The sequence below is a fragment of the Bolinopsis microptera genome, chromosome 3, assembly GCF_026151205.1.
Source record: "Bolinopsis microptera isolate Bmic1 chromosome 3, MBARI_Bmic_1.0, whole genome shotgun sequence".
Taxonomy (NCBI): Eukaryota; Metazoa; Ctenophora; class Tentaculata; order Lobata; family Bolinopsidae; genus Bolinopsis; species Bolinopsis microptera.
In genome coordinates, this window is record NC_087074.1 from 2,566,311 (window position 1) to 2,590,793 (window position 24,483).

General features: G+C 42.5%; 2 protein-coding genes across 2 annotated transcripts in view; both read right to left on the minus strand.

The window, feature by feature from the left end:
- LOC134813339 (serine/threonine-protein kinase mTOR-like) overlaps positions 1–11,579 on the minus strand; it is a 45,611-nt gene extending 34,032 nt beyond the window's left edge. Inside the window, exons 1-15 of the mRNA XM_063821038.1 lie at positions 11,457–11,579; positions 11,129–11,268; positions 10,720–10,973; positions 10,335–10,565; positions 9,937–10,175; positions 9,592–9,703; positions 9,316–9,471; positions 8,967–9,121; positions 8,635–8,837; positions 8,311–8,478; positions 8,082–8,184; positions 7,584–7,770; positions 7,103–7,259; positions 6,864–6,973; positions 6,606–6,674 (exon numbers count right to left, since the gene is read on the minus strand). Coding sequence (XP_063677108.1) covers positions 6,606–6,674; positions 6,864–6,973; positions 7,103–7,259; positions 7,584–7,770; positions 8,082–8,184; positions 8,311–8,478; positions 8,635–8,837; positions 8,967–9,121; positions 9,316–9,471; positions 9,592–9,703; positions 9,937–10,175; positions 10,335–10,565; positions 10,720–10,973; positions 11,129–11,268; positions 11,457–11,542 — 2,370 coding nt within the window. The 5' untranslated portion in view covers positions 11,543–11,579. The remainder of the gene's footprint in view (positions 1–6,605; positions 6,675–6,863; positions 6,974–7,102; positions 7,260–7,583; positions 7,771–8,081; positions 8,185–8,310; positions 8,479–8,634; positions 8,838–8,966; positions 9,122–9,315; positions 9,472–9,591; positions 9,704–9,936; positions 10,176–10,334; positions 10,566–10,719; positions 10,974–11,128; positions 11,269–11,456) is intronic.
- Positions 11,580–11,691: 112 nt separating this feature from the next.
- LOC134813638 (gamma-tubulin complex component 5-like) lies at positions 11,692–19,004 on the minus strand. Its single transcript, XM_063821520.1, has 9 exons — positions 18,796–19,004; positions 18,427–18,626; positions 18,091–18,258; positions 15,183–15,304; positions 14,747–14,911; positions 14,185–14,337; positions 13,911–14,000; positions 13,609–13,737; positions 11,692–13,394 (listed from the first exon to the last, which is right to left on the minus strand). The coding sequence occupies exons 1-9, from the start codon at positions 18,978–18,980 to the stop codon at positions 11,946–11,948; spliced, it is 2,661 nt and encodes an 886-aa protein (XP_063677590.1). The 5' UTR covers positions 18,981–19,004; the 3' UTR covers positions 11,692–11,945.
- Between the last annotated feature and the right edge of the window lie 5,479 nt (positions 19,005–24,483).

Here is a 24,483-nt window from a genome sequence, read left to right on the forward strand (position 1 = left end):
CTGGATTTCGGTCATTTTGGGATGAACGTGGCCCCTGGGAGTGGCCCGAGTGGGTTGAGAGGTCGAAACTTGATTTTTATGATGGTTTGGGACATGTAGAACCCATTTTTAAAGTAAAACATGTCCCACCTACCCCGGAACATAAAAGCACTACAGGGGTAAAGATTTTAAAGTCTGGATTTAGCTGGATTTCGGTCATTTTGGGATGGGCGTGGCCCCTGGGAGTGGCCCCGAGTGGGTTGAGAGGTCGAAACTTGATTTTTATGATGGTTTGGGACAGGCAGAACCCATTTTTAAACTAAAACATGTCCCACCTACCCCGGAACATAAAAGCACTACAGGGGTAAAGATTTTAAAGTCTGGATTTTAGCTGGATTTCGGTCATTTTGGGATGGGCGTGGCCCCTGGGAGTTGCCCGAGTGGTTGAGAGGTCGAAACTTGATTTTTATGATGGTTTGGGACAGGCAGAACCCATTTTTAAACTAAAACATGTCCCACCTACCCCGGAACATAAAAGCACTACAGGGGTAAAGATTTTAAAGTCTGGATAAATAGCTGGATTTCGGTCATTTTGGGATGGGCGTGGCCCCTGGGAGTGGCCCGAGTGGGTTGAGAGGTCGAAACTTGATTTTTATGATGGTTTGGGACAGGCAGAACCCATTTTTAAACTAAAACATGTCCCACCTACCCCGGAACATAAAAGCACTACAGGGGTAAAGATTTTAAAGTCTAGATTTTAGCCGGATTTCGGTAATTTTGGGATGGGCGTGGCCCCTGGGAGTGGCCCCGAGTGGGTTGAGAGGTCGAAACTTGATTTTTATCATGGTTTGGCACAGACAGAACCAATTTTTAAACTAAAACATGTCCCACCTACCCCGGAACATAAAAGCACTACAGGGGTAAAGATTTTAAAGTCTGGATTTTAGCTGGATTTCGGTCATTTTGGGATGGGCGTGGCCCCTGGGAGTGGCCCGAGTGGGTTGAGAGGTCGAAACATGATTTTTATGATGGTTTGGGACAGGCAAAACCCATTTTTAAACTAAAACATGTCCCACCTACCCCGGAACATAAAAGCACTACAGGGGTAAAGATTTTAAAGTCTGGATTTTAGCTGGATTTCGGTCATTTTGGGATGGGCGTGGCCCCTGGGAGTGGCCCGAGTGGGTTGAGAGGTCGAAACTTGATTTTTATGATGGTTTGGGACAGGCAGAACCCATTTTTAAACTAAAACATGTCCCACCTACCCCGGAACATAAAGCACTACAGGGGTAAAGATTTTAAAGTCTGGATTTAGCTGGATTTCGGTCATTTTGGGATGGGCGTGGCCCCTGGGAGTGGCCCGAGTGGGTTGAGAGGTCGAAACTTGATTTTTATGATGGTTTGGGGACAGGCAGAACCCATTTTTAAACTAAAACATGTCCCACCTACCCCGGAACATAAAAGCACTACAGGGGTAAAGATTTTAAAGTCTGGATTTAGCTGGATTTCGGTCATTTTGGGATGGGCGTGGCCCCTGGGAGTGGCCCGAGTGGGTTGAGAGGTCGAAACTTGATTTTTATGATGGTTTGGGACAGGCAGAACCCATTTTTAAACTAAAACATGTCCCACCTACCCCGGAACATAAAAGCACTACAGGGGTAAAGATTTTAAAGTCTGGATTTAGCTGGATTTCGGTCATTTTGGGATGGGCGTGGCCCCTGGGAGTGGCCCGAGTGGGTTGAGAGGTCGAAACTTGATTTTTATGATGGTTTGGGACAGGCAGAACCCATTTTTAAACTAAAACATGTCCCACCTACCCCGGAACATAAAAGCACTACAGGGGTAAAGATTTTAAAGTCTGGATTTAGCTGGATTTCGGTCATTTTGGGGATGGGCGTGGCCCGGCCCTGGGAGTGGCCCGAGTGGGTTGAGAGGTCGAAACTTGATTTTTATGATGGTTTGGGACAGGCAGAACCCATTTTTAAACTAAAACATGTCCCACCTACCCCGGAACATAAAAGCACTACAGGGGTAAAGATTTTAAAGTCTGGATTTAGCTGGATTTCGGTCATTTTGGGATGGGCGTGGCCCCTGGGAGTGGCCCGAGTGGGTTGAGAGGTCGAAACTTGATTTTTATGATGGTTTGGGACAGGCAGAACCCATTTTTAAACTAAAACATGTCCCACCTACCCCGGAACATAAAAGCACTACAGGGGTAAAGATTTTAAAGTCTGGATTTAGCTGGATTTCGGTCATTTTGGGATGGGCGTGGCCCCTGGGAGTGGCCCGAGTGGGTTGAGAGGTCGAAACTTGATTTTTATGATGGTTTGGGACAGGCAGAACCCATTTTTAAACTAAAACATGTCCCACCTACCCCGGAACATAAAAGCACTACAGGGGTAAAGATTTTAAAGTCTGGATTTTAGCTGGATTTCGGTCATTTTGGGATGGGCGTGGCCCCTGGGAGTGGCCCGAGTGGTTTGAGAGGTCGAAACTTGATTTTTATGATGGTTTGGGACAGGTAGAACCCATTTTTAAACTAAAACATGTCCCACCTACCCCGGAACATAAAAGCACTACAGGGGTAAAGATTTTAAAGTCTGGATTTAGCTGGATTTCGGTCATTTTGGGATGGGCGTGGCCCCTGGGAGTGGCCCGAGTGGGTTGAGAGGTCGAAACTTGATTTTTATGATGGTTTGGGACAGGCAGAACCCATTTTTAAACTAAAACATGTCCCACCTACTCCGGAACATAAAAGCACTACAGGGGTAAAGATTTTAAAGTCTGGATTTAGCTGGATTTCGGTCATTTTGGGATGGGCGTGGCCCCTGGGAGTGGCCCGAGTGGGTTGAGAGGTCGAAACTTGATTTTTATGATGGTTTGGGACAGGCAGAACCCATTTTTAAACTAAAACATGTCCCACCTACCCCGGAACATAAAAGCACTACAGGGGTAAAGATTTTAAAGTCTGGATTTTAGCTGGATTTCGGTCATTTTGGGATGGGCGTGGCCCCTGGGAGTGGCCCGAGTGGGTTGAGAGGTCGAAACTTGATTTTTATGATGGTTTGGGACAGGCAGAACCCATTTTTAAACTAAAACATGTCCCACCTACCCCGGAACATAAAAGCACTACAGGGGTAAAGATTTTAAAGTCTGGATTTAGCTGGATTTCGGTCATTTTGGGATGGGCGTGGCCCCTGGGAGTGGCCCGAGTGGGTTGAGAGGTCGAAACTTGATTTTTATGATGGTTTGGGACAGGCAGAACCCATTTTTAAACTAAAACATGTCCCACCTACCCCGGAACATAAAAGCACTACAGGGGTAAAGATTTTAAAGTCTGGATTTAGCTGGATTTCGGTCATTTTGGGATGGGCGTGGCCCCTGGGAGTGGCCCGAGTGGGTTGAGAGGTCGAAACTTGATTTTTATGATGGTTTGGGACAGGCAGAACCCATTTTTAAACTAAAACATGTCCCACCTACCCCGGAACATAAAAGCACTACAGGGGTAAAGATTTTAAAGTCTGGATTTAGCTGGATTTCGGTCATTTTGGGATGGGCGTGGCCCCTGGGAGTGGCCCGAGTGGGTTGAGAGGTCGAAACTTGATTTTTATGATGGTTTGGGACAGGCAGAACCCATTTTTAAACTAAAACATGTCCCACCTACCCCGGAACATAAAAGCACTACAGGGGTAAAGATTTTAAAGTCTAGATTTTAGCCGGATTTCGGTAATTTTGGGATGGGCGTGGCCCCTGGGAGTGGCCCGAGTGGGTTGAGAGGTCGAAACTTGATTTTTATGATGGTTTGGGACAGGCAGAACCCATTTTTAAACTAAAACATGTCCCACCTACTCCGGAACATAAAAGCACTACAGGGGTAAAGATTTTAAAGTCTGGATTTAGCTGGATTTCGGTCATTTTGGGATGGGCGTGGCCCCTGGGAGTGGCCCGAGTGGGTTGAGAGGTCGAAACTTGATTTTTATGATGGTTTGGGACAGGCAGAACCCATTTTTAAACTAAAACATGTCCCACCTACCCCGGAACATAAAAGCACTACAGGGGTAAAGATTTTAAAGTCTGGATTTTAGCTGGATTTCGGTCATTTTGGGATGGGCGTGGCCCCTGGGAGTGGCCCGAGTGGGTTGAGAGGTCGAAACTTGATTTTTATGATGGTTTGGGACAGGCAGAACCCATTTTTAAACTAAAACATTTCCCACCTACCCCGGAACATAAAAGCACTACAGGGGTAAAGATTTTAAAGTCTGGATTTAGCTGGATTTCGGTCATTTTGGGATGGGCGTGGCCCCTGGGAGTGGCCCGAGTGGGTTGAGAGGTCGAAACTTGATTTTTATGATGGTTTGGGACAGGCAGAACCCATTTTTAAACTAAAACATGTCCCACCTACCCCGGAACATAAAAGCACTACAGGGGTAAAGATTTTAAAGTCTGGATTTAGCTGGATTTCGGTCATTTTGGGATGGGCGTGGCCCCTGGGAGTGGCCCGAGTGGGTTGAGAGGTCGAAACTTGATTTTTATGATGGTTTGGGACAGGCAGAACCCATTTTTAAACTAAAACATGTCCCACCTACCCCGGAACATAAAAGCACTACAGGGGTAAAGATTTTAAAGTCTGGATTTAGCTGGATTTCGGTCATTTTGGGATGGGCGTGGCCCCTGGGAGTGGCCCGAGTGGGTTGAGAGGTCGAAACTTGATTTTTATGATGGTTTGGGACAGGCAGAACCCATTTTTAAACTAAAACATGTCCCACCTACCCCGGAACATAAAAGCACTACAGGGGTAAAGATTTTAAAGTCTGGATTTTAGCTGGATTTCGGTCATTTTGGGATGGGCGTGGCCCCTGGGAGTGGCCCGAGTGGGTTGAGAGGTCGAAACTTGATTTTTATGATGGTTTGGGACAGGCAGAACCCATTTTTAAACTAAAACATGTCCCACCTACCCCGGAACATAAAAGCACTACAGGGGTAAAGATTTTAAAGTCTGGATTTAGCTGGATTTCGGTCATTTTGGGATGGGCGTGGCCCCTGGGAGTGGCCCGAGTGGGTTGAGAGGTCGAAACTTGATTTTTATGATGGTTTGGGACAGGCAGAACCCATTTTTAAACTAAAACATGTCCCACCTACCCCGGAACATAAAAGCACTACAGGGGTAAAGATTTTAAAGTCTGGATTTAGCTGGATTTCGGTCATTTTGGGATGGGCGTGGCCCCTGGGAGTGGCCCGAGTGGGTTGAGAGGTCGAAACTTGATTTTTATGATGGTTTGGGACAGGCAGAACCCATTTTTAAACTAAAACATGTCCCACCTACCCCGGAACATAAAAGCACTACAGGGGTAAAGATTTTAAAGTCTGGATTTAGCTGGATTTCGGTCATTTTGGGATGGGCGTGGCCCCTGGGAGTGGCCCGAGTGGGTTGAGAGGTCGAAACTTGATTTTTATGATGGTTTGGGACAGGCAGAACCCATTTTTAAACTAAAACATGTCCCACCTACCCCGGAACATAAAAGCACTACAGGGGTAAAGATTTTAAAGTCTGGATTTAGCTGGATTTCGGTCATTTTGGGATGGGCGTGGCCCCTGGGAGTGGCCCGAGTGGGTTGAGAGGTCGAAACTTGATTTTTATGATGGTTTGGGACAGGCAGAACCCATTTTTAAACTAAAACATGTCCCACCTACCCCGGAACATAAAAGCACTACAGGGGTAAAGATTTTAAAGTCTGGATTTAGCTGGATTTCGGTCATTTTGGGATGGGCGTGGCCCCTGGGAGTGGCCCGAGTGGGTTGAGAGGTCGAAACTTGATTTTTATGATGGTTTGGGACAGGCAGAACCCATTTTTAAACTAAAACATGTCCCACCTACCCCGGAACATAAAAGCACTACAGGGGTAAAGATTTTAAAGTCTGGATTTAGCTGGATTTCGGTCATTTTGGGATGGGCGTGGCCCCTGGGAGTGGCCCGAGTGGGTTGAGAGGTCGAAACTTGATTTTTATGATGGTTTGGGACAGGCAGAACCCATTTTTAAACTAAAACATGTCCCACCTACCCCGGAACATAAAAGCACTACAGGGGTAAAGATTTTAAAGTCTGGATTTAGCTGGATTTCGGTCATTTTGGGATGGGCGTGGCCCCTGGGAGTGGCCCGAGTGGGTTGAGAGGTCGAAACTTGATTTTTATGATGGTTTGGGACAGGCAGAACCCATTTTTAAACTAAAACATGTCCCACCTACCCCGGAACATAAAAGCACTACAGGGGTAAAGATTTTAAAGTCTGGATTTTAGCTGGATTTCGGTCATTTTGGGATGGGCGTGGCCCCTGGGAGTGGCCCGAGTGGGTTGAGAGGTCGAAACTTGATTTTTATGATGGTTTGGGACAGGCAGAACCCATTTTTAAACTAAAACATGTCCCACCTACCCCGGAACATAAAAGCACTACAGGGGTGAAAAGCACTACAAATCCACTACAAAAATCAAGGAAACGTGCTCTCATCGAAGACCTTTTTGCGGATAGCCATGATTAGTTTATTACGTATTCATGTTGTTGATAATATTATTATAATATAGTGTGTGAAATCGAACCACGAGAAATTAATCGAAATATACCAAAGTTTACCTCAGCAAGTTGACTGATGCAGCCCAAAATATGTCTAAACAGCGAGGAAGATAGTTCAGGGCTCTTCAACTAAAAATAAAGAGTATACGGGTTATTTTAAATAATAATAAACATGGATTTAGGATTACAACCCGGTCATTGAAAAGCTTAAATTTCTATCGTGAAATATGGAAAGAAGCAAATATAGGTGCAAACTGCAAACCATGGAGTAAAAAAAAAGAACTAAAGAAATTTAAGATACGTGTAATTTGACACTACCTTTGGCATGAGTATTGACATAATCGGCTTGAGATAAAGTCGCACTAAAGTCGGTTGGGCGCTCTTTATTAGAATGTGAAGGAGTTTGGCTGCTTTCTCTTTGTTACGAGCTGAAAAGAAAGGTAATAATAGGCAAGCACACCATAACGTTAGTAACTATTGTGTGCACTCAGCACTGTTCCGGTAATCACGTCCCCATCTGCAACATCTTAAAACGAGATAAGAAGTACAACTCTTACCAATGCCACTGTGTTCGAACTGATGGAGTATGTGACTGAGCTGTTCTCTCAGGAAGGGGAGGATGTAGGCAGGGTTCTCGTCGCTCAAGTGTCCCAGAAGTTCCAGTACCACTTCCCGGACGTCGTGGGAGGGGTCGTTAACAGCCAGGAATAGCATCTGGGACAAGTTCGTCAGGTGACTTGATGACGATTTAACTTTTAAGTAGCTCAACGATTTAGACTTAATCAATCTATTTTCAAAACTAAAGGGAGTTCAAGAAGTGCTATTATATACAGCAGTCAACTGAATGCTATTAATAATTCAGATTTCAGAGGCTATTTTGGACTATTTAAGTATATTCATCAACAACGATCCGTATTCTTTGAGTTCAAAGGTAGCCCGTAGCACCCTAAAGATGAACGTCAATATGAATTTGGGGTCAAATTACTGAACAAGACAAAGATAGCCTATATGCTCAACATATCCCAAAATCACGCTCACCTGAATATTTTCTGACAGAGCCAACTGTTTGTGAAAGTCGGTGTTAAATTCTCTGAGGGTAGCGAGTCTGATTTCAGCAAGAGGGTCAGCTACAACGACCGCCAGAAGTTTAGTCAGAACGTCCGTCATCATGGTATGTGGAGAGTAGACACGTGCACCCACCAGGTTCACACCAGCATTAGTCGCCCTGATAAGATACTGTTAAGACTGGGGGACGCAAAAAAACAGAGCAGTCCAGATTAATAAATTTTCGATATAATACTTTGGAATCAGTAGTTGTTCTGACAGCAACCCTGATATTATGTCGACACATGATTGTGGGCACTCTGACTGCTTTAGATAGTTGGTCGAAAAGCAATTTAGCCCACTTTAGCTCAAACAGAATTTGGTAGCATTTCACTCCTTATAAAAAATCGGTTAACCAAAAACTCAACCAATAAGCTTTTATGACTTCCTAAACAATTGATTACAGTAAACAGTAAGCAAACAAATACTCACTTGACGCAAGGGACAAGTTTTCTGGCACAAGTTTTAGCAGTTTCTCGTCGGATCTCAAAGTTTGGGTCGTTGAGATACTCTTTAGCCAGATGGGTTATAAACGCTGTAAGACAGAGAATTTAACATTTTGCAAAAAGATTTTGATCGAAGAATATCAATTTATAAAATCATACTTAATATTAGGGATGTTTTATTGAAAATGCCCATATAAGGATATAACTCCACTCACGTTTAAGGAGTTTGTCATCAAATTTGAATTCCCCGATTGTTCTAATAGCCAGTAGTTTACTCTGGACATCAGTAGGAGCAAACCAGTCCATGGGCTCTGGGTACGGTTTATCTTCTTTGATGTACGGCAGGTTCATGATTATACGAGAGAATATGTTCAGGAGACCATCTGAAAACATGTTACTTTAGTGATTTAGTTAACCAGAAATGGAAATTAAAATTGAAATTTAGGCATTAATATCAAGCTCAAGGACATTCAAAACTAATTTAATTGGGATGACTTATGTAACAAAGAACTTATTATTTTAATGTTAGATTCACCCACCCTGGATCTTGTTTTTAACAGCAGGAACATTAGCATGAAGTACAGCCAGACAATCAGTGAGCGCTTTAGTCAGAGTCATCCACAGCATTCCATCAATACAGTCACATATTGATATGTGGAACTTGTCCCTGGTTGCTTTAGCTAGGAGTGATATGAGTTGCAACACGTTTCCTTCTACCTGGGTGTTGATGCTACGTCTGTATCTGATGGTGAAGAGGTGGAGGTTACACCTTTTAAATAGTAACTTTAAAAGAGGTAAATATACTTGTTCGCAAATATAATAAGTGGGAATCTTTGGACGAAGTTAGGAAAACAGTGAAACTAGCACATACTTGGCAAGCTCGAGAGGGTTAGGAATGTAGGGTTTGATGACGGTGAATATCTTGTCTATGTAACAGATAATACCATCCTGCATACTGTACGCTATCTGCCCTATTGCCAGGAATGCTTTAGGAGATACCAAACCTGACGGCTTGAAATTCTTTGCCTGAAATGTAACAGAAATTGAGTAAATCCATCTTCGTAAATGAAATAATCAGATAGATGAACGATAGTTATGACGAATCAACAAACACTACCTGGAAATACGAATATTTATCAACAAGTTTGTCATCAATTCGTTGTAAACTTGACAATAACATGCCTGATTTCATATCAGGACCTTAAAAACAGAAAGCTAACCTGGGTGGTAAGATAACGAAAAGTTTCAGAGAGGAAGTATTCCTGGAATGTGGAACTATCAAAAGCAGCAAGACGAGGCAGCACCTCCGTTAACAGGAACTGAACTTCGGAGTTTTTGTAATTCTTTTGCAGCACCTTTTCTACTCCTTGTCCGATCTACAAAACCATTATGGGATTATTCGTTGATTTTCTTTATCTCAGAATAAATTGTGATACATTTAAAAAAAATAGTAATAAAGCGTTTCAAGAGTAGACACTCTGAAATACACAACCCACCTTGATAAAATTGTTCACGTTTTCGCCCGGTTCATATTCGTTAATCAATTTCCTGCATTGCTGTGAAAAATGGTGTCCCTCTTCACCAAACACGTTCTTCGGAATATCATACCTGAAATAGTTCAAATTGTTGTTGGAACCATAACAGAATGATATCCTAAGTCTCGTAACTTCATATGATATTCATCAAATTCTTATAGATTATATCTTGCCCCTGATAGGCAAAAAGCTAGTGCAAGTATTAAATTTGAGTTTTGAATTTCAGTATATACAGTGTATAATGATCGCATCGTTACTACTACACTAATTTACTCCAAGAAAGACGATATTTTTAGGAAAACTCACAGCAAACTACTATCTGTTGGATCGTGTCCTTGTATCAAGCACGCAGTCTCCCTCTCCAGCGAAGACAACCCAATCAGCTTCAACAAACTGATCTTATCTGGACCACCAAAACAGTTCTCCTCGTATACCAGCAGTTCCTGACGCATGGTAGAGGTCCGTAACATCTCGATTATTATCATGATACCTCCACGCACTTCGTCATCCTTTGTTAACATGCTTTGTGCTTCACGGAGCAGTTCCTGGTAACATAATTTTTTAGCTGATTGTGGACATTTGAAATTCGACAACAACCTTTGGAAATGAGGACAATCTGACAGAACTAAATCTAAATACTTATTCTAGTTAGAACCCTTGGCAGGGATATCAAACTTTAAGAACTGGATAAATTCAAAACCCACCCGATAGTAACGTTTAGTCTCGTTCTCCTCATCGTGAGGGCTGTGAACGTTGTGAATGTTGGTTTCTCTCTGGGCCACGATGGTCAGTGAGGCACGAAGTGCTGCTATCGCCGCAAATCTTATCTCCTTTTTCTGGTCTTTTAAAACTTTAACGATGAGCTCTCGGAAGGAATTGAGCTTGTGGAAGAAGTAGGTTGGGGCGTTGATAGCCATTTCTCTTATAATGAGAATCTGAAACACAATATGTCAACATTTTAATTCCAAATGAAATATCAAATCTAACAATAATTTACAGATGCTTGTGATAGTAAAATCGAAAACGTACTAAATTTATCATACTATTACTGTAATAGAAATGAAAAATTCAAGAGATAAGAAGACATACGGCGGCCATCTTGGAGCTAGCATTACTCTCTCGGCTGCTCTTTACTTTCTCATCCAGAATCTCAAACGCTCTGTCCATGACTGGCTCAATGAATCTGTCGTACAGGTTCCCTTCCGCACGTGCAAGACGACCCATCGCCCACGTGCTAAGGCGCAGAGTGGCGTCGTCATTACAGGAGAGGTTTATTGTAGAGAGTGACTTGTTGTAACGCTGGGGTTGTGAGAACGACTTGCTGTCTGCTTCTATCAGGGCCACTGGAAATTACCATGATCATTTAAGAATTTCAAACTGAATAGACCATCGAAGATAAGTATGATATTGACTGGGAATGGCTAAGGACTTTTGAGATGATAGGAAAAACTGAATTGATATCCGGCAAGGGGCCGAAGCAACCTTATCAAGTATTTACCGATGGAAAGAACAGCTGCTTTCTTGTCCGCGACATCACTACTGTTGCTCAAAGTAACAATCTTGTGATTTAGTTCGTCAACAAACTTGCTGTACTTCTCCCCTCCAGGTCCCTCCTCTTGGAGGTCGCCCGCTATGTAGCTGTGGGGTGAATATCACGTGTTGATATCACGTGTTGATATCACTTGTTATTGTCACGTGTCATTGTCACGTGTTATTGTCACGTGTTATTTTCCTGGTCAAGAAAAGTGTTTTTCCAAAATTCCCTCGCAGTAACGAGATACAGAGAAAGGTAATTATTAAATACAAATGTTTTAAAAAGAACTCACTTCTTAAGTTGGCAGGCAGCATCACACCGCTGATTATCGTTCTTAGCCCGGATTAGGTTGAAGATGAATCGTTCTACTGTTGTCATCACATCTTCATTCTTTTAATTATCCATCTTCTAAAAACAGAGTTTTTAGGCGCACATATCATAAATGTTTTACTGAGTATTAGCAAGCGTCTATGACACATCATGACACATCAGATCATAGAAGAGAATCAGATTAGAAGGTAAATATAAATTTTAAGAATCTTTTGGTCAATTCCATTATATCACAATCTTATACATTTAATCATAATTGAAGAAATTCAATGAAAGCATCCATAAGTCGTTAATAAATACAAAAGATACAAATATCAAAAATTTACAATGCTACATAATATAAAATAAGTAAATTGTCATCAACGTATCTTAAATATGCATTACAATAATAAAAGAATACAAAATTCCCTGACAATACAAATAAACGAGATTGGAACACAGTAACTTTGTATCAGGACAATGAAGTCTCCAACCAATCGAAATGAGGCTGGGGCACGCTGGCCACCTGGTTCCGCTTTTTAACCAAGTTGGTTACAAACTCAATACACTTCCGTACATCTCTCATGATCTGTTCGAGGGCCACATTGTCCAACTCCTCAGCATCCAGCACACGTCTGAACTTTATACCCTTGCTAAGAGCATGTCTGATAGCACCCAAACAAGATGAATATTCCGGAGTAAGGAGACAGTACTCTTCCATAATATTACAGTACTTTTTATGAATCTGCACGTACTCATCAAGTTCCAGCGCTTTGTCCAGTTCACGGCGCATGTCAGCACCGGTACAATGCAGCACCCTCTGCATTGTGTACGCCTGGATCACCTTGATAAAGTTAATAAGCTCGTACCTAAAACAGTGTACCTGGTTTGAGAGCGGGTGTTGCAAGTTAGACTGCACCACCAGAGGTAACACACACCACGCTGTGTACTTTATCTGCAGCAACAGTGTGAAAACCTTCTGATAGATAACCAGCAGTTCGTTATCTAACACAATGTCAACAGGAAATGGCGGCAAATAGTCCACTTTAACACACTGGAACATGTCCAACTCGCTGGTGGTTTGTTTGGTAGGGTTCTGTTGTTTGACCACACCCATTCTCAAGTGGTTGGAGTAGTTGGTGAAGGGGGACATGCACTCCCTCAAGAACGGTGTCATCCCTCGTAACGTCTCACCCGTGTAGACGTCTTTGAACATTTCTTCGCAGAATGTGGACATGGGGAGGCCAGCTTCCATCAGCAGGACTTTTCTAAGGGTGTTAAGATGGTCGTCCAGGTGGAAGTCGTGTCTGAGTATTTTGAGGAGAGAGAATGAAACTTGTGTGCAGCGTTTCTCCATCAGAGGGACTAGGATCTTCAGGATTGATGTAGATGGAAGGATGTGTAGTTTGCCTATAGTGTTGAAAATCTCGCTGTAAATTGGGACCTCTTCTTTTTGGGGAGATAAACTCATTGCCATGTCCACGAACAGTGATGTCAGCAAACGGTCACTCTGACACTGATCAACATTACCTAACTCAAACGGGATGAGAGTCGTTTGGGGAACCTCTGGGGCTGAGCTTAACAGGGATTTACCGAGATACTTCTTGATGAATACGTGGAAAAGATCCGCGTCTGGATCACCAAGTTTTCCTAACTTACTGATTAGCTCGATCGCTTTTCCTGCCTTTAACAACTTTTCCCTTAACGGTAAAAATATGCCTGGAATCTGGCTGTCAGGACCTAAATCATTATCCTTGAAGACAAGGCCACTTTCCCAGAACTCTGTAGAAGAAATGGATATATCAGGGTCACGTGTTAAGAACAGTTCGTCGGTGGTGTTGTTGAGATCCCCGTGCGAGAGCCAAGTGTCGATGGTGGTGAGGAGCGGTTGTAAAGTACAGAGGAATACTGTTAGCAGTACCTGTCAAGGATGGTGACTCAATTAGTTACAGCAAATCGGTGGAAGAGGGTGTAATGTAAATAACGAGTTATTTTGGGTACAGAATATTTGGTAAAACCCCAGGGGATTATTCTTTTTCTAAACATAAACAAAGATGATTTAATTAATAAGGTACTAATTATTGCAATAGACTGATATCGTGTCAGAGAACAATTAATAATTTGATCTAAGGAACCTTGGTAACATGTTGTGACAGAATGCCCATACTCTCATACAACTCCAGTGTATTGAACAAAATGTTGATGAGTCGGGTTACACACACACTCGGACTATCCAAGTCTATATCATGCAGGATCTCTTCTACCTGAATTGTTATTATTATTCTACCTTACATTGTTTAATAAAATACGGAGTTGGAAGATTTCTCACAGTTGACCGATGCTGATCACTTGATTACACGTCACAGTATGGAAAGTTGAGTAAAAGTATGACATCATGAATAGAGTATGACGTCATATAAAGAGGGAGCTCACGTACCATGTCGTAAAGAGCGCTGACTATCTCACACTGGCCCCTGATACATTCCTTTAGTTGTATTACCGTTACTACATCACTTTGCCTCATTACCTGAAACCAGAAATACAAGTGAACTTCTGAATTTGAAGAGTTGGTTAAGATTTTGACAGTAACTGAATCATAGACCTCTTTCAATATTGCTCTAAAGTTATAAAATTAAACATTGCACGAGTTTGAGGTTTTCTAAAACTTAGAATATATCTTTATAATTAAGTTTGATGTTTTACCAACTTACTTTGCGCTCAATGATAGACATTGCGCTTGTGAGCTGCTGCAAGTACATGAATATAGCGCACGCAAAGGCTTGGTAAGTCCTACTGCCGTAAGGGTGGGAGGGCTGTGCAACATAGTTCAGCACATCGTCACTCACATAGTGCAGACTTTGCACCTGACAGAATATCCGGGTCATTCCTTTATAACTTCTGTAAAACACATGTCTCATTTACGGTAACACGACATCTGTCCGACAGCGACTCTTGTCCGACTCATGTTACCAAAAAAACGACATCTGTCCGAAATTGTGATTTAATTTCAATTAGAGCTTGTGACGTCACAAGATTACCCGTGAGCTTGAGAAATACGAATGTGATCCGAAAGTCGGAGAGTTGTCGCCCAAAACGACTCCTGTCCGAAACCGCTAATTCAGCTGTCGGACAGATGTCGCCCAATCCTCATTTACATATTCTATATAATCTAAATTCTGAAACTCTAAACCTGAAGCTACTCGAAAAGTTTTCAAAGAAAACTATTCAGGGTAAAGTTTAAGCACAAAGTACAATGAAGTTAGTTGATCTTACCATCTGAATGATGTCGAGGAAGTAGTTGAGGACATTGTATAGTGCCTCTTGAGAGTAGTGCTGAACTGTTATATCCTCTCTAAGGTACACTTTGTGTTCATCAAAAACGGGGAATATGAAGCTAGTTGGGGCTCCTTGAAGCATTGTCAGGATCTCCCGCAGTATCTGTACAAGTACAGAGTTAGAATATTAGGTTTATAACGTACACTTTTTACGTTACACAAATACTTATTCGATATTGTTGAGCAGGTGAAGAAATTTCAGCAATAACCTTTACTCTGATATTCATGCTTTTCATTCTAGTCATATGGTAGTTAATACAGTAACTGTAAACTCAATTTGAAGTTTCTAGTTCACAAATTTCTGAGCGGCTTTCCGGCATCTAATTGATATGTTAGGGCAGATGATAAATAAAATGATAATATAATATCAGTACCTGCAGCTCAGTAATAGGCTCCAGATTAGCATCATTCCTCCAGTACTGCTTAACAAGAGACTGGCAAATGTCAGCGTATTTGGGTATCATGGCTGGACTCATCTCTGGTTCCTTCACCGGCACTGAAATTGACACGTCACATTCACATTGTGGTACAGAGGCACATATTAGGTGCGATGGGTGCGGGATCGCACAATTTACCGTTTTCCGCACATTTCCGCATAATTTATTGTTTTCCGCACATTTCCGAACATTTTGTAATTTTCTGCATATTTCCGCATAATCTAGCATTTTCCGCGTAATTTCGCATAATTTTGAAATTTTCGCGTTAAGATTTTCAAGTGTAAAAACCAAAATATTTTAAAAGTCGGGCTCTTTTAGGACCGTGACTCAGGCCCTTTAAGGACCCTGACCCAGGCCCTTTCGGGACCCTGACCCAGGCCCTTTCGGGACCCTGACCCAGGCCCTTTCGGGACCGTGACCCAGGCCCTTTTGGAACTCATGCCTAGGCCACGTGACCCGGTTACCACGTGACCCAGGCCTTTTCGGGACCGTGACCCAAGCCCTTTCGGGACCGTTACCCAGGCCCTTTCGGGACCGTGACCCAGGCCCTTTCGGGACCGTGACCCAGGCCCTTTCGGGACCGTGACCCAGGCCGTTATGGAACCCTCGTCGTTACCGTACTTCGATTATAGTGTATCAGTTATCATTCGTAACTTCACCACATCATCTGCTTACTCTATATCACATCACAACGTCATGGACCGTTTCCTAAAGAAACGAACAGCTACACACAGTGACCGGCTGCACGACGGCCAGGCCCCCCTCATTATTCGGGAGATCAGATCATGACACCAATTAGTGACGTATGATTAGTGATGTGATCCATCAGTAGAATTTAATTGACCTAGAAATGGGCTAGATACAGAGTAGAGTTCACATGTCGACTCTGTTCACATAATATTATTAGTTAAATTGTGTTAATACTTTACCATACTACACGTAATAAAACAAATAAACCCTGTTTACAATGAGATAACATCACATGATCGAATCACGTGTTTTGATAACAAAGCTAGAGACTAAGGGGTATGGAGCACACTGCTTTTCATGTGTTTTATAGACTGACCATTAGTTCTTTTACACAGATTGTACTACTAGTCTTAACTATAATTATAAAGATTATCTTTTGTGGGGACCGAGGGCTCGTCATCCGAGTATAAAGCTGACACTCCTGATCACTACGTTCATAGAAATATTTCCTTTACCCTCATGAGATGTTGTCTGTATATATTGTCTTAACAATTGATCAATGTTCTCATTGTTCCAAATCTCATGATTCAATTTCACTTAACAAATTAACTCCTAACTAACCTTATGCCTAACTTACCTTATGCCTAACACGCATTACACATTATTTTATTTCCTCATCTTTGCCTTTGTTGATTGTTCATCTTCTCGCACAATTCCTTAAGTGGGTGAGTCATCGTCATGTGAATGTTTGCATAATGATCATTATGATCATTATGAGCCTAACATATTTTTTCCGGTTTACTTGCTACACGTTGCGATCAAAAGGGTGTGTCAACGATTTACTTTACTGAAGCCCGTACCTTTTAGTAGTACCTACCTCTCGATATACGATTTTGGAATCGAAGCTTCCCCCTTGTAATGCGACCACATATGTGATATACCAGTCAAGCGGTCAGATCTTAAAGATCATGTTTACTTCTTAATGCAATGCCATGATGTACAGAGTTGACATGTGAACTCTACCCTGTATCTAGCCCATTTCTAGGTCAGTTAAATTCTACTGATGGATCACATCACTAATTATACGTCACTAATTGGTGATATGATCTGATCTACGTTGGACCCCTAATAATAAGGGGGCCTGGTCGTCGGCCTCTCCAGTGACCCATCATCAAGCTCACCACACAAGAAACAGAAGATACCTGCATGGGATCTGATCGACTCTATCAAGAGGCGACTTCAAATAACGGTCTCCTGATCTCTACCAGATCAAGTCACTGTTCTCAGATAACTGAATCTCAATATTAGGTTCAATCATGGTCTTAGTAAAGAACTACACCTTCAGTAACACATAAACAGACCTATTTTTGATAAGAGCGGCGGTTATACGTTTAGAATTTCCAAAGTCCTTGAGAAAATGCAAAAGAAAACCGCACAATTCCCGCACAAATTTCGCCGCACATTTGCCGCATAATTGGTAAAAATTTACCGCACCTTACCGCACATTTAACCTTTATAGTCGGGTGTGGTACCGCATAATTTCGATTTTTTACCGCACCTAATATGTGCCTCTGTTGTGGTAACACTAGTACTATAATCTGATTTGTGCTGCTTGTGTTGTGGTCAGTGCATATAAAACAGTGCATATAAAACACTGGTCCTCCCCTGTCATAACCGGTTTTCTAGTATTAATGTATTTTTAAAGAACGAAGTCAGGGACTCAAATGGGAATATTATAATTTTAAAATATTATGATTTAAAAATAACTTTTAATTCTTCGAGGCTTAAAGGATTTATAAATGCTTTTGTCAAATTAAGCAAAGTAACATCAGGAGCATGTAAATATAGCAACATTCACATGATAAGAGGAGCAGCATAAAATAACTAGCATCGTTGATGCCGGCGAGATGTTAGCAACGTACCTTAATTCAACTCAAGATCAAAACGTCACGAGTTCATTTAATGATCAACACAATCAAATAGAAGAGTTAACAAATAAATAGTTAAACAAAATCAATTTTACATTTAAACAGAATATAAAATCCATATAGTTTAATAAACTGTGAAGCTCCAAACGATAACCAGCTAATGACTTCTTCTAGTTCCCCAGTGATTGCTCAAGTCTTTTGACCACCCCCATTGTCACGTGACTAACCAAGAGGAAGACGAGAGTAGCCGGTATCTACACTTTCCTCCTCACTGTCCAGCTCCTCCCCACTGGATATCTCCTCCTCGCTGGGATCAGAGTACTCAAAGTCTGCCACTAGGATAGCGTGCCAGTCTACCGTCTCCTCTACCGTCTCAGTTTCTTCTTCTATCTCTCCTGAAGATACAGGATATCAATCTAAACTATTTATAAGATTTCAGCCAGATTAGTACAGAACGAAATATGAATTCCAGCAAGCTAAGTAGTTGTTACATTACTAATGTCACACATTAGTAATGTAACTAATTGTAACAGTGTTTCGAATATTTGAGTTTTTGAACCCACGTTTGTAAGCTTGATTGACAGGATTCCTTGAGACATGCATGAGGAACTGCATGACACAATACTCCACATCCACATCCTCCCTTCCTTTAGCATCCTCCTCCCTCCCCTGTGTTAAGTACTCTTCTGTAGCTTCTTGCAGGTCATCTCCCAGATCCTGTTGGGATGACACTCGGAACTTCCTTATCAGTCCGTCTATTCTCCTGAAACAAAAGGTGAGATGGGCTTGGGTGGTGCGTTCTGTTAACTTAGTTATTCAAACTGGTCTGTTATTTTGGTAGATATTCAAACTGAAGCAGATTTGTTGCTAGACGTTTGGTTGTAGTGAAAGGGCTGTTTTTTAATTTCTTTAAAATTCACTGCACAACACACCTCTGCACGTCATTTGAATTGATAGATAGATATTTGTTGTTGGGAAGACTTTTCAATGCTGCTGAATGACATTTTTTAAACTGGTGCGATGTTTCTGAGCATTCTGTTTGTCTTGATACAAGTTCTTTCAATAAGTCATTTTGTGTTTTAGTTCGCTCCACAAAAAACTTAGGGCGTGATGCCATTCACTGCAAGATAATATTTAGTTTAGTGGTAAACAAGGTCTATTGGCAACATAAATCTAGGAAATCTAAACTTCATAAATATTCAAAAGATTCTGGATGCCATAAAACAAATATCTGATCAACATATTATAGAATTTGTTAAAACTAAAGCAAAAAAGAAAACTCATAACGAGTTAAGCACAGGTTTTACTCAGATTTGAAATCCCTACAAAATTGTTAGGTTTTGAAGCAAATTTGTACAACTTTTTAGACACTTTGAACGGAAATTTGTTTTTCTTTCTATATTGTTGAAGATATGACCAATGATGGACTGGTTTTCAAAGTTGTTGGGTCACGTTTAAACAAATTAGTTTTGATGGCTTATACTGCTGGATAAACACTGAATTCTCTCTTAAAATATTCTCTAAAACTTTGTTTCCTCATATTCGTAATAAATTAGCTAATACTACAAACAATATCATAATAATATAACAAACGCACCGTACAAAAGTAGGGCTCTCAAAAATTTACAAAACAATTCTTAAACCTAAATGTGCTGTAAATGGAACACAGAGGGTCACTGCAGTTGTAACAGGCTGGCTCATAATCAAACCCTGGAGGCTTGAATCTTGATCCAATGTTTAAGACCAATTATGATATTTCACTCAGTAAACATTAACTGAAAAATATTTTCACAAGTTCAATGAAAATTGCTTGCTTTGCACACAACGTCTTTAAACGTCTTCAATGATATCACCATATTTGTTTCGCCTCACATGCTTAGATGGGATCTCAGCAGGTGGTAAGCTGTAAGATTTCGAGTTATCAAAATCTCGCCCTTTATAACTTGAGTGAGTATTTCTATCTGCATCAAATGCTTTCAAACCGATATCAGTTTCATGGGTTGTGTGGTCGATTTGCTCTTCATGTGTGTCTATCGGCTTCACTTCTGTGGGCACACTACTAGGATATACCATATCAGAAGCACTTTGGGACATCATTTGGTCAAAATTCATAATACCCTCTGCCTTTAATCGTTGATCAAATATTTTCATAACTTCGTCTTTTATTGGTGAGGGTGGTAAACTCCTTACCCTGGGTAAACAAACACCTCGTCCATAAATAGAGCGGGCAGTAGTAAATGCACCAAATGCAACGCCAAACTTGATTACTGAACTCCATGACTTCATAGTAGCATTTCCCTTTGTCGAAATGTAATTTCCAGCTAGTTTGAAGGCAAGATATCCAGTTCCAGAGGACACAATAGTGCTTTCTAACAAACATCTAAGAACAGAATTGGCTACTTCCTTTTCCTGAGGGGTAAGATTTTTGGGGTCAAATCCTAGCGATCCTGGCACATTTGGTAGTTTGGTGCTGTCATTAATTACTCCATTTTCTTCTTTTTCCATTTTATAGCCTATTTCCTGAGAATATTGATTGCAATCTAGTATGTTTAGAGAACTTGTCATAATATACAATCAAATAGACAATAGACATGGGAAGAAAATATAGTATAGTACACTCAGCTTCAGTGTATTTAATTTGGGGGGGGGGGGGGGGGGGGGGTGTCATGTCCGCCTATGTCCGCCTATGTCCTGTCCTTTTTGGATTCTATGAGACAACAGACGTGTTTTTTGGGACATTGGCGGACACGGACGGACATTGGCGGACTCGGACGGACATTGGCGGACTCGGACGGACATTGGCGGACTCGGACGGACATTGCCGGACTTGGACGGACATTGGCGGACTCGGACGGAAATTGGCGGACTTGGATGGACATTGGTGGACATTAGCGGACATTGGTGGACATTAGCGGACAAACATTTTGAGGACTGAAGAGTACTGAAGAGTACTGAAGGGTACTGAGGAGGATGGCTGAGAAGGATGGCTGAGGAGGATGGCTGAGGAGGATGACTGAAGCGGATGACTGAGGAGGATGACTGAAGAGGATGACTGAAGAGGATGACTGGGGAGGATGACTGAGAGGGAGGAGAAGGATCAGGAAGACCCAGGAGGAGGAGGACCCAGAAGGAGGACTGAGGAGGATGACTGAGGAGGACTGAGAAGGAGGAGGACTGAGAAGGAGGAGGACTGAGGAGGATGGCTGAGGAGGACGGCTGAGGAGGATGACTGAGAGGGAGGAGGAGGAGGAAGAGGAGGAAGAGGACTGAGGGGGAGGAGGAGAAGGACTGAGGAGGAGAAGGAGGACCCAGGAGGAGGAGGACCCAGGAGGAGGAGGACCCAGGAGGAGGAGGACCCAGGAGGAGGACCCAGGAGGAGGACCCAGGAAAAGGCCCCAGGAGGAGGAGAACTGTTGAGGACTGATGAGGAGGACTGAGGACGAGGAGGAGGAGTAGGAGGAGGACTGAGGAGGGGAGGAGGAAGAGTAGGAGGAGGACTGAGGAGGGGAAGAGGAAGAGGACTGGGGAGGATCAGGAAGACCCAGGAGGACCCATGAGGAGGAGGAGGAGGACCCAGGAGGAGGAGGAGGACTGAGGAGGACTGAGGAGGAGGACTGACGATGACTGAGAAGGAGGAGGACTGAGGAGTACTGAGGAGGATGGCTGAGGAGGATGGCTGGGGAGGATGGCTGAGGAGGATGACTGAGGAGGATGACTGAGAGGGAGGAGGAGGAGGACTCAGGAGGAGGACTCAGAAGGAAGAGGAGGAGGACTCAGGAGGAGGACTCAGGAGGAGGACTTAGGAGGAAGACTTAGGAGAAATGAGAAGGAGGACTGAGGAGAACTGAGAAGGAGGAGGAGGAGGAGGACTGAATAGGAGGAGGAGAAGGAGGGGGACTGGGAGAGGACTGGGGAGGAGGAGGACTGATGAGAAGGATGAGGAGGAGGACCCAGGAGGACTGAGGACCGAGGAGGAAGAGGATAAGGATGAAGAGGAGGAGGACCCAGGAGGAGGAGGACTGAGGATGAGGACTGAGGAGGACTGAGGAGGATGGCTGAGGAGGATGACTGAGAGGGAAGAGGAGGAGGAGGAGGAGGATGACTCAGGAGGAGGAGGAGGACTGAGGAGGACTAGGAAGGAGGAGGAGGAGGAGGACTGAATAGGAGGAGGAGGAGGGGGACTGGGGGAGGACTGAGGAGGAGGATGGAGGACTGAGGAGAAGGATGAGGAGGAGGACTGAGGAGGACTGAGGAGGAAGAGGAGGAGGATGAAGAGGAGGAGGAGGACCCAGGAGGAGGACCCAGGAGGAGGACTCAGGAGGAGGAGGAGGACTGGGGAGGAGAAGGACTGTCGAGGACTGATGAGGAGGACTGAGGACGAGAAGGAGGAGTAGGAGGAGGACTGAGGAGGGGAGGAGGAAGAGGACTGAGGAAAATCAGGAAGACCCAGGGGGAGGAGGAAGAGTAGGAGGAGGAAGCATCTAAATGTTATTTCCATTTTTGTCCGTTTTTGTCCATTTTTGTCCGCTCTATTTTTTGTCCGTTTTGAAAATATAGGGTACCGAACGGACAAAAAACATGATCCCCCATAACAGCAAAAATTGAACATTTTATTTAGCAATTTAGGTGTCCATTGATGTCCGCCTATGTCCGCCTATGCATATGTCCGTCTATGTCCGCCTATGTCCGTCTATGTCCGCCTATGTCCTGTCCTTTTTGGATTCTATGAGACAAGCGGACATAGACGGACGTGACACCCCCCCCCCCCCCCCCCAATATAACAGGTAGAATTCGGTGACATTTTTTCGGTCCCAATTTGGACCATTTTACGGTCTTTAATTTATGAGGCAACTTTAATTTTTCCATTTTGAAGCCTATTTTAATTTAAAGACTTTGCCTTTATAAAAATCGCGTCTTATAAAAACAAACTGAGTGTACTGTACAGTATACAACAGTGATGTCCCTCCTAATAATTGTTCTAATGAGGTGTTGGTACAACAAGAAGTAGGAAACAATAAACTTCTAGGACAAAGATTAAGGAATCCAGAGGCTTAACAAACATGAAAACAGAAATTGTTGGAACCTTTTTGTCTTGTGGTGTCAAAAAGAGCGGCGTTGTATGGAATACATTGTAAATTTTAAGCAGAACTTCATGTAACTGACCTAACTTTAAATTCGAATTTATTAAAACGAAATTTACTTTTATTTAAAGATAAAATGTAACACAGAATATAACAGTAAAATGAAAATAAGAATAAAAATTCCAAGCTGAAGACTAGATTTATATCATCTTTATCTGCTTCACATCTGCGGGCAGAATTCTAGGACTAACCACATTAGAAGCGCTGTGGGATTCAATTTCATGTTTCACAATACGTATGGCCAATAAAATATAGCTGATCAGTGATCAAATATGTTCATAAATAAGTCCCTTATTCCCCGTATCTGTGAGGGTTGTGTTGCAGGTTCTGCACTCTAGGTAAACAAACACCTCTTTCATACATACTGCGAGCTAACCAAAATACAACAATTCCAACACCGATACTAATTACTGTATTCCTTGACTTCATGGTTTGAGTTCCATTATCTGCTATGTAATTTCAATTCTAGTCAGTCTTAAAGCAAGAAATGAAGATACAGAAGACACTAAAGTTCTTTCATACAAACATCGAAGATTGGGATTAGTTTCCTCAGTATCCTGAGATGTGTTATTTTGGGAATCGACACCTACATTTGCAGCTGAAGGTTTGATAGTTTCGTTTTTCAATCCATGTTCTTTAACATCCATTTTAAAGACTATTTCTAAAAATATTGTAACACGTAATGAAGAAAATTTGTATGGGTGGAAATTGTTACAGTAAGAAAAGCCATTTTTCTGCTACAGGTTTGGCGACCTAACAAATCATTGGACACAATAGTATGATATATGTAAGGATCTGGGATCCCCATCGAAATACAAATGAGGCCTGATCAGTCAAATTCCTGATGTTTGAAAAAGCTTAATAAGGCTTTGCAACAGCTGCCACAACCTTAACAGGGGCCAATAACAAACCCCCTTGTACCAATATAAGACTGGTGGTAAATTTATTGCTTCTTTAGCAAACGGCTTGAGCCTATTAAGGTAGAAAACCATGTTACCTCCTAGTCAACTGCTCGCTCTACTCATCAGAAGTTAGGGAAAATTTAACCTCCATGGAGTCGTTTACATATATTACGTAATCATTTTTTGGAATATTTTTTAGTTTTAATACACATAGCTATTGTGTCAAAATTACACTAGCGTAATCATTCGGAAACACCCCTCCCCCCCCCTCCCCCCTGGCCTTAGCTGATTACGTAATATGTGAACGACCCCCATCCCGAAAGCACCAATGACCTAGCCGGTATGCTCTCGGATAAAACTCGGTTGTATCACGTTGCGACCCCCACGGTTGTTTCACTATGGTGAAACTTTATCGTCCTGATGATACAGGGGGAGCCGCGCACTCGTGCACGGCGGGTCATACAACATATGACAATTCGGCGGGTAGTTGATGCACTGATCACAAGCAAGAGCCACTTTGGTCTACTTGCTGTGAGATGTCTCAGCTACATGGGTTGGGGGTCCCCCCTTTTTTTTC

What these genes read in the sequence shown, in the direction of transcription:
- LOC134813638 (XM_063821520.1), bottom strand. Translation starts at nt 18,980, where the DNA reads ATGGCATCACGCCCTAAGTTTTTTGTGGAGCGAACTAAAACACAAAAT. An exon ending in CTACTCTCGTCTTCCTCTTG is followed by an intron (nt 15,305 to 18,090) that starts GTTAGTCACGTG and finishes TGTCAATTTCAG; the next exon opens with TGCCGGTGAAGGAACCAGAG. An exon ending in TCCTCGACATCATTCAGATG is followed by an intron (nt 14,338 to 14,746) that starts GTAAGATCAACT and finishes ATATTCTGTCAG; the next exon opens with GTGCAAAGTCTGCACTATGT.